The 9,560-nt window shown below is 57.1% G+C and overlaps 1 protein-coding gene across 1 annotated transcript; it reads left to right on the top strand.

Annotated features, from left to right (window-relative positions):
- The first annotated feature begins 231 nt into the window (after positions 1–231).
- Arhgef19 (Rho guanine nucleotide exchange factor 19) lies at positions 232–8,933 on the top strand. Its single transcript, XM_005352905.3, has 15 exons — positions 232–667; positions 1,003–1,284; positions 1,436–1,544; positions 1,612–1,688; positions 1,883–2,145; positions 3,006–3,166; positions 3,248–3,400; positions 3,536–3,665; positions 4,099–4,173; positions 4,263–4,352; positions 4,690–4,850; positions 6,118–6,276; positions 6,585–6,664; positions 8,040–8,144; positions 8,472–8,933. The coding sequence occupies exons 1-15, from the start codon at positions 250–252 to the stop codon at positions 8,627–8,629; spliced, it is 2,421 nt and encodes an 806-aa protein (XP_005352962.1). The 5' UTR covers positions 232–249; the 3' UTR covers positions 8,630–8,933.
- The last annotated feature ends 627 nt before the right edge of the window (positions 8,934–9,560 follow it).

Here is a 9,560-nt window from a genome sequence, read left to right as displayed (position 1 = left end):
GTGCTGAAGGCTGGTGGAGATTAACTGAGGGGCTACACGGGTGTTGCTCATTTAATAAGTACTGACTAACACTGACGGTTACTAAAAGGGCATGTGAGTGTGTTTGTGTAGCTGCGTACACATGTGCCTGCCAGAGGGGTTGCCCGGGCCCCCAGGACATGATGGCTCACCAGCACTGCCTGTTGTACTATCTCTGGATCTCATCCCTTCTCCCCTCCAGGCCCAGGAGGGTGGCAGAGCAAAGGAGGAATGGACTGTGGGCCACCCGCAACCCTCCAGCCTCACCTGGCTGGACCACCTGGCACTGCCCGTCGCCCGGTAGCCGTGTGCCAGCAGGAAAGCCTGTCTTTCGTGGAACTGCCCTCTCTGCAGCCCCCAAGCCCAGTGTGTGTGGATCTTTTCCCCATTGCGCCTGAGGAGCTACAAGCTCCTGGTAGTCGTTGGTCCCTGGCGACCCCTGCCCCTCTCCAAGGACTGTCATGGCCACCTTCCCCAGGAAGCCCAGATTCCCATATCTCCAGCAGTGGAGGAATGAGACCCAGCAGGGCTGGCAGCTGGCCCCACTGTCCTGGTGCCCAGCCCCCAACTCTGGTGGGACCCTGGAGCTCCCAACACATGCAGCCCCAGCGCAGAGCCAGCCATGGTGGCTCAGAGAAGAAGTCAGCCTGTGAGTCACCCTGGTGGGGGGTGGGTCTTTGGGGGCAGCTAGGGGAGGGACTGGGAGGCTCTTTTTGAACTCTCTAAACTTCAGAATGTCCCAAAAGACAGGACAAGTTTTACCGACAAGGGAAAGATGGCTCATAGGGTCCAAATGACTTGCCAACATTACATAACCAGTTTGGCCGCCGCTGTTCCAGTTCCCTTGCTCTCTGTGGTCAGGACCTCTGATATCCTGTTGCCCTGGGGCATCTCATTTTGGTGCTCAGGGTCATGCCACCACAACAAGAAGGAAGACGGGACAGACTACAGTGGAGGGCAGCTGTTATTTTACCCCACCCCTAGGGCGCAAGATCCAGGTATATCATAATGAAGAGGCCACTGGTGGCACCGAGACCCCCATGGGTCTTCTGGAGACTGGCCAGGCTGCACATGAGCAGGCTCTATGTGCGGAAGAGCCCAGGCCACAGGAACTTTCCAGAAGCACCAGAGTGGGCCTTGAGGCTCAGGAGCGAAGGCGCTTCTCAGCTTCCGAACTGATGACGAGGCTTCACTCATCTCTGCGCCTGGGTCGCACGGCCACCAGGGCCCTGACCTCGGGGTCAGGTGCTGGAATCACCCGAGAAGGTACTCAGCTATTTTGCTATTTTTCCGGGCACTGAGGGCAGCCTGAGCCAGGCGTGCAGGGTGCAGCCCACCTACCCGTGTTAACATCGGGTGATCGGCCCCACGCACGTCGTTCTCTAGATCGCCCACTCCCAGCTCTTGCTTTCTCTAGGGAAACTGTCTGTGAGGGAATACGGTAGAGCGGAGATGAGGGTGGACAGTGTGTCGCTGCCAGCACCTGCTGACCCAAATGAGGTCCACGGTGGTCTACTGGAGCCCAGGTACCTACCTCTCTCTTGGGGTTCGGGTTGGGGAGGGATGCAAAGAGGTCCTGACACTCTTTCCTAGGCTGGACACGCATGAAAATCCCTCTCAGGATCCCAGCAGCGCCACCGAGCGGCGCCAGTCCCGCTTCCTCCTTAACTGTATGTGCAGAGTTGCTGCGAAGGCGAGGGGGGGGGTGGACGTGGGGGGCGGAGGAGGAGATGGGGCCGGGGCTTTGGAATCTGGGGAGCCTGCTTTTGGGAAATTGAGGTGGGTTAGCATGCAGTTGGTGCTCAGTTAGTGTTTCTAGCTTGGGTAAATGAGATCCTGAGATCCCGTCTTCCCCCCCGCCCAGCTGTCCTCTACCAGGAGTACAGCGACGTGGCCAGCGCGCGCGAGTTGCGGCGGCAGCAGCGCGAGGAGGAGGGCCCTGGGGACGGGGCGGAGGGCGCGGAGGAGGGGCCCGGGCCACCGCGCGCCAACCTTTCCCCGAGCAGCTCCTTTCGCGCGCAGCGCTCTGCCCGAGGCTCCACCTTCTCGCTGTGGCAGGACATCCCCGACGTGCGCGGCAGCGGCGTCCTGGCCACGCTGAGCCTGCGCGACTGCAAACTGCAGGAGGTGAGGGGCGGGGCTAGAGGCAGGAGATGGGGACCCACGGGGAATTAGGGACTGTCCAAGTGGAGAAGGGGTGGGAGGACCTGGGAAAAGACTCGAGAGCCTGGCCTGGAAGCCAGGAAAAGGGGTGGGCGGAGTGGAGCCTCGTATGGGGGCGAGGCCAGAAGCAGGTGATGGGGACCTTAGGGAGATGAAGGGCTGTCGACTAGCAGTGGAAAGGGGGGGGGGGGGGCATCTGTGCAGCTAGGAGAAGAGCCCGGAGGGTCTAAAACAGGGAGAAGCCTATGTCAGGAGCGGGACCAGAAGTAGTTGATCAGGAGACTCAGCTGGACCCAGGGACTGTCAAAGCGAAGGGGGGGGGGGAGACCTGGGAAGGTAAGGATCCTAGAAGTCAGCTGGGAAGCCAGGAGTGGGATCGGAGGGGCGGAGCCTAGGACGGGGCGGGGCCAAGGTCAGGAGCTGGGGACTTAGTAGGGGGTGAGGCGTGTCAGCGCAGAGAGTGGGTGGGAGGACCAGGGTCCTCGGACGCCGTGGGGAAAGCCAGGAAAGAGCGCTAGGTCAGGGACAGAAAACACAGGAGAGGGCCGTTGGAGAGCGCCCTCCCCGGTTGGGGGCGTGGCCAAGGGCAGGTGCTGGGTGTAGCCGAGCGCCACAGGCAGCGCTTGCTCTTGGGAAAGACTTCAAGTAGCGGAGCTCGTCAGCTGGCAGCTTTGGGTGCGCCCAGGCCCCACCTGGCGCCAGATTATCCGTAGGGCTGGGAAGGGGCAGGGCAGTGGTGTCTATTAAGGTCTCTTCCTGTTGGGAGAGTTGAGACCCTGATCCTTGGCGGCCTGACTTTGCTCCCGGGCTCCACCCTCCCTTAGGCCAAATTTGAGCTGATCACCTCGGAGGCCTCCTACATCCATAGCCTGTCGGTGGCTGTGGGCCACTTCTTAGGCTCCGCGGAGCTGAGCGAGTGTCTGGGGACTCAGGACAAGCAGTGGCTATTTTCCAAACTGCCCGAGGTCAAGAGCACCAGTGAGAGGTGAGCGAGTGGCCCGGCCTGGCTAAGGGTGGGCACAGAGGTCTGTAGTGGCGCTGTCCTTGACCTTGGCTCGCCTGGCAGGTTTCTCCACGACCTGGAACAGCGTCTAGAGGCCGACGTGCTGCGCTTCAGCGTGTGCGATGTCGTTCTGCAGCACTGCCCTGCCTTCCGCCGGGTCTACCTGCCCTATGTCACCAACCAAGCCTATCAGGAGCGCACCTATCAGCGCCTCCTGTAGGAGGGGCTCTGCGGTGGGGGGGCTTGGGTGGGTGTAGGTGCAGAGGATCGGGTAGGGCAGGTCCATCTGTGAGGCGTGGGGCATATGTGCAGAGAGCCACCTGTGACAGCACCTTCCTGCCCACTGTTCAGCCTAGAGAACCCCAAGTTTCCCGGCATCCTGGCCCGCCTAGAAGAGTCTCCCGTGTGCCAGCGGCTGCCTCTCACCTCCTTCCTCATCCTACCCTTCCAGAGGGTCACCCGCCTCAAGATGCTGGTAGAGGTAGCTCACTTCAGGAAGGGTGGGGAGGGAGAGGCTGGCCTGCCACCCGTGGTTATGTTTTCGTTGTTATATCACGTTTGTCTTCCATTTTATCATATGCTAATTATGCATATTAGGGTTCATTGTGACATTTCCATACACACATACCCATCTCCCTCTTCCCTTGGGTCCCCTCCCACTGGTCTTCTTCCTCTTCCCCAGTGACCCCTCCTTCTTCTCTCATGTCTGTTTTGTGTGTGACCCAGTGAGTTTCAATAGGGCAAGTGAGAACATGGGTGCCTTACTAGTGACCACCATACCCAAGAACGTCTCTCTCTCTCTCTCTCTCTCTCTCCCTCTCCTCTCTCGCTCTCTCTCTCTCTCTCTCCTCTTTCGCGCTCTCTCTCTCTCTCTCGCTCTCGCTCTCGCTCTCGCTCTCGCTCTTGCCCAACAGAACATTTTGAAGCGGACAGCACCAGGCTCCCAAGATGAGGACATGGCCACCAAGGCTTTCAGTGCACTCAAGGAGGTGAGCTCAGGGATTGGAGCTGTGGGCTCCTGAGGCCTCCCCTTCTCCTGGTGGGATCCCAGATAACTCCCCACCCATCCCATCCCCAGCTGGTGCAGGAATGCAATGCCAGCGTGCAGTCCATGAAGAGGACTGAGGAACTCATTCACCTGAGTAAGAAGATCCACTTCGAGGGCAAGGTAAGGGAAAGCCCTTGCTGGGCTGGAGAGATGGCTCAGGGCTTAGAGCACTGGCTACTTTTCCAGAGGTCCTGAGTTCAATTTCCAGCACCCACATGGTGGCTCACAACCATCTATAATAGGATCTGATGCCCTCTTCTAACATGCTGGTATACATGCAGAGCCTCCATTCATAGAATATAAATACATTATAAAAAAAATTTAAAAGAGGAAAGCTCTTGCTTTCTCCTTCCTCTGGGGCCAGGGGGCCGGTAGTCACTGCCCATGATCTCCCTGGTCTGGACTCACCCAGCACCGCTGCCTCACCTGCCCTCCCTAATTGTCTATCTTTCTCCAGATCTTTCCACTGATCTCACAGGCCCGCTGGCTGGTGAGGCACGGGGAGCTGGTGGAATTGGCCCCCCTGCCGGCCGCACCGCCTGCCAAGCTGAAGCTGTCCAGCAAACCCGTGTACCTTCACCTCTTCAATGACTGCCTGCTTCTGTCCCGGAGGAAAGAGTAGGTGCTGGGAATATTTTTTTAAATTAATATTTGTTTTATACGCATGGGTGTTTTGCCCACATGTATGTCTGTCTGTGCACTACCATGTGCATTCAAGCCCCAAAGGAGGGTATCAGATTCCCTGGAACTAGAGCTAGGGACAGTGGTGAGCTGCCTTGTGGGTGCTGGCTTCTGAACTCATCACCTCAGAGGAGCATCAGGTGCTCTTAACCCCTGAGCCATCTCTCTAGCCCTTAGGATGGGCTTTGAAGAGTAGGAGTTTTGCGTTGAGAAGTGGTTTGGAAAAGACAGAAAAACTGTGGCAGAAAAGAGTGTGGCTGGGGCATGGAGAAGCCAGGCAGTGGACCAGAGGAGAAAGAGCAGAAAGCCAGGATGGTGGCGCATGCCTTTAGTCCTGGCACTCAGGAAGCAGAGACAGAGATGGAGGGCAGCCATCCAAGTTCCAGGCCACAAGGGCTCTATAGTGAGGGCCTGTCTCCGGATAAATACACAAACAAATCAAAGAGAGGGGCAAGAAAAGGGAGCGGAGATTTTGAAGTCGCCGTGGAGGCTGGGCTCGTTCTGAGGGCAGGAGTGGGGTGTGCAGAGGAGCCGCATTCTGCTTCTGGCGGATTTGAAGGGTGGAGGAGTGGGAGGGACCAGAAACTCTTTTCCAGGTGAGCACAGATGGCCTAGAGGTGGCAGGTGCTTCAGGATGGGCAGATGCAGGAACGGGATGGCAGAGGACTGACCTGCTCCCTCTAGTGCGTGTATGGGGGGAGGTAGACATGATGGTGGGGACTCGTGCACAGCGCAGTGTTGCTGGAGGGGAGCTGGGCCCTGTTTCTGTGCTAGGGTAACAAGCCCAGGATCCTGCCCTGCCTCCCAGCCTCTTTCCCTGCAAGGCCAGCAGCACTTGGTTCTGACTTCAGAATGGAGAAGCAGCTTCTGCTGGCTTGGTGCAAGTCACATGGGAGTCCATTTGGAGGCAGGGAAGGGTGCAAAAACAAGTATACCTGGGCTGGGGGCCTGGCTTCTGTTATCTTCTGCCAGCAGAAACCCAGGCAGTTGCACTCACAGCAATCCTGTCTTAGCACTCTGAGCTCTGTTTAGATACCCTGATGGGAACCTTACTGGTTGTTGAGAGAGGGCGCCCAGTGAAGCCAGGCCTAGAGAAGTAAATGATCTTTCCTCCTCTTCCCTTCAGCTCACCTGGTCCTGGCGTGGCTCTGAGGGTAGGACCCAGCCTCTGTTGACCCTCCCTGCCCTGTTGTCTGTCCTCCAGGCTCGGGAAGTTTGCTGTTTTCGTCCATGCCAATATGGCTGAGCTGCAGGTTCGAGACCTGAGCCTGAAGCTGCAGGGCATCCCAGGTCATGTGTTCCTGCTCCGGCTGCTGCATGGGCAGCGTGCCAGGCACCAGCTGCTGCTGAGAGCGCGTACTGAGTAAGCACTCCAAACCCTGAGCAAGGGTTGTGCTGAACCCCTGGGACAGAGAGCAAGTCTGGATGGCGGGAGCAGTCCCTAAATTATGGCAGGTGGCATCGGCCACTGTGCCCCTCTATCAGGGAGGTAGCATGAGGCTGGAGTGGCCAGAGCTGGCATGCAGAAGCAGTGGGGTAGGAACATAGGCCTGGAGACTTGCGTGTAGCCCAGGATATCTGGACCTAACCCTAGCTCTGCCAGCTCAGGTTCCCAACCCCGCTCTGAGTCACTGTACTTTGCCTGTTATGACCACACCTCCCCCTCTGTAGAAGTGAGAAGCAACGATGGATCTCAGCCTTGCGCCCATCCAGCCCCCAGGAGGACAAGGAGGTCACCTGTGATGGAGAAGGTAGGACCCAGAACTCTCTGGGGTGGCTCTGAAGGCCACTGGGGGCAGGGTAGGATACACCCCATATGAACAGACAACCCATTTTGCAGACTATGAAAGAGAGATTCAGAGAGGCCGAGGGCCTCTTCTGGGTCCTCCCAGCTAGACAGAGCTGGATCTGGAGCCCACTGCTGTCTGTCTGTCTGTCTGCATTGGTTGTGAAGCAGATAGGCCTGGTGTGTACAGGGTGTGGGATGCAGGGTGAAAATGACAGGGTTAGCAGGGTGAAGGATGCTCAGCTCCCTTGGGTGTGATGTGAGGCTGGCAAGGCAGACTCCATCTATTGGGAAAGGATCTTGGTGGTGGGTAGGAGGTAGCCATAGACAGTGTTTGAACAGAGGCACGGTGTTGGATTATAGGTCTATGGAGCGGGGGTGGGGGCCGGGGAGAGACCTACTCCCAACAAGTACTTGCTGTGGGTGCTCCCAACAAGTACTTGCTGTGGGTGAGGCCAGGGACTGGACTCTGTAATTTCATTCATTTTATTTAATCCCAGTAGTGATCCTGTTAGCTAGATTCACCGTCTTCAGTTTTATTACACCTCTGAAAACTGACGTTCAAAAAAGTTAAATAATTTACCCAAGGTCACATAGTCAGCAGCTGAGCTGGGAATGGGGCTGAGTCTGGTCCCTCTCCCTCCCTCCCTCCCTTCCTTCTTTCTTCCCTTTTTGAGACAAAGTCTTGCTGTGTAGCCCAGGCTGGCCTTGAATTCAGAGCTAACGTCCTACCTCAGTTTCCCCGTGTACTGGTATTACAAGGATGAGCCGCCGCACCCAGCTCAAAATTGTTTGCGACGCTCAAGCCCATCTACTCTTCACAAAAAATAAAGCAGGGCAGATTCTCTGTCTTGGGCTTAGAGTCCCACTAAGGCTGAGGACAAGCCCCCTACTCCAAACAGAGGCCACTGGGAAATGGCCCTGGGGGGTGGAGAAAGGACCTCTGGGCAGAAGGCTCTGAGACAAAAGGCGCCAGTTGCTCAGAGACCACAGGAGCCCCCTGTGGCTGGAGCTGCATGAACCTGAGCAGAAAGAGGGTGGGAAGAAGAGGTGAGCCCAAGTGGGCAGTGTCCGCGCGCGCGTGAAGTCTGTGGGGCCTGAAGAGGTCTTTAGATTTGAACTTTAGACACCCAGAGGACTGTCGAGGGGTACGTGGTGGGCATCTGGGGTTTGTATGGGGAGTCTAGAGATCAACACAAGATGTTGCAGCAAGCTGGGGAGGTCAGCATCCATGGCCGAGAGCCTCAGGTTGGGGAAACTCATGCCTAGGATGGGCAGAGGAACAAATGTGGCTCCTTCCCCTGACCTGGGGTCTCCTGGACCCCCCTCTTGGCTCTCAGACCGCCCCCAGGTCCAGTGTGTGAGGACCTATAAGGCCCTGCAGCCGGATGAATTGACCTTGGAGAAGACAGACATCCTGGCAGTGAAGACCCGGACCAGTGATGGTGAGAGCCAGGCCTTCCCAACAGCCCTTTGGAGGGGCAGAAGGAGGGGCAAGTGACCAACCTATCACAGGGACAGGTTGTGCAAATGGTGATCAGCCACAGCATTTGGGAATCCGGTTAGACCAAAGAAGGAACTTCCTGCTGGAGAAGGGAGAATGATGGGGGAGAGTGGGAAATAGCCTCCTCAGAGAGGTGGAGTCCTTCCCGGGAGCTGGTAACGCTAGGGTAATGTCACCTGGCCCCAGACTGGCGTCAGGCCCAGTTATTCCTTCCCAGGCCTGCCTAGGAGCCCTTCCGTGTCCCTGACACTGACTGCTGTGTTCCTAGGCTGGCTGGAGGGTGTGCGCCTGGCAGACGGTGAAAAGGGGTGGGTGCCGCAGGCCCATGTGGAGGAGATCAGCAGCCTCAGCGCTCGACTTCGCAACCTCCGAGAGAACAAGCGGGTGACCAGTGCCAGCAGCAAGCGGGAGGACCCGCCTGCCTGACGCTCCCCTGGGGCCCGACTGGGTCCCTTTCCCTGCTGTGGGCTTCTGTGTGTCTGGGGGCTTCTCTATCGGTACTGGGTGATAACAGTTCTGTAAATAAGCCCTGGCTGCCTCTGCTTGATGTCTGACCCCAGGGCCTTTGCACTGACTTCTCTGCCTGGGGAGCTCTGTCCCATCAGGAGGGTGTTGCCTGTTCTCGCTGTCACCTGTCTCCAGGTGCCCCGAGGGCAGAGGAGCCTGTGTCAACCTGCTACTTTTCCCTCCGAGTAGCAAAGTGTCAAATCCAAGCAGGCTTGAATATTAAAATGACTCCATGAGTTTTTGTACTTGCCTCTTGCCGCTTGTGCTAAGAAAGAACCAACAGCTGGGCGGGCCTTGACCACTGCAGCTCGGAGGCCGGGGTTTAAAGTCCACCTGGAGGTTGCGCTGGGCCCCATGGGGTCCCAGGAGAGAGTTGCTCTTTGCCTCTGTGTGCTTGGTGGTTGCAGTGAACTGCACCAGCAGCCGGACCCCAGGCCCACTCCATGTCCTCTGCCTCCTGCTGGAGTCCACCTGGACCATTTTGCCATTGCGGTCTTGGCAAAACCATCTAACCACACACTCCTCCCATGTTCTTCTGTTTAAAAACATTTTTTAAAGATTTATTTTATTTATCGATTTGGGGTTTTGTTTGTTTAGTTTTGATACAGGGTTTCTCTGTGTGACAGCCAACCCTGGCTGTCTTGGAACTCGCACTGTAGACCAGGTTGGCCTCGAACTCAGAGATCTGCCTGCCTCTGCCTCCCAACTGCTGAGATTCAAGGCGTGTGATTTATTTTATTTTATGTGTATAGATTTTTTACCTGCATATAGGTATGTACACCATTTGCATGCAGTTCCTGGGAAGGCCAGAAGAGGGCAACAAATCCCTTGAAATTGTAGTTAGGTTGTG

The sequence above is a fragment of the Microtus ochrogaster genome, chromosome 10 (genome assembly GCF_000317375.1).
Source record: "Microtus ochrogaster isolate Prairie Vole_2 chromosome 10, MicOch1.0, whole genome shotgun sequence".
NCBI classification, from domain to species: Eukaryota; Metazoa; Chordata; class Mammalia; order Rodentia; family Cricetidae; genus Microtus; species Microtus ochrogaster.
The sequence above is the reverse complement of the archived record's forward strand: the minus strand, read 5'-3'. Positions and strand labels throughout refer to the sequence as shown.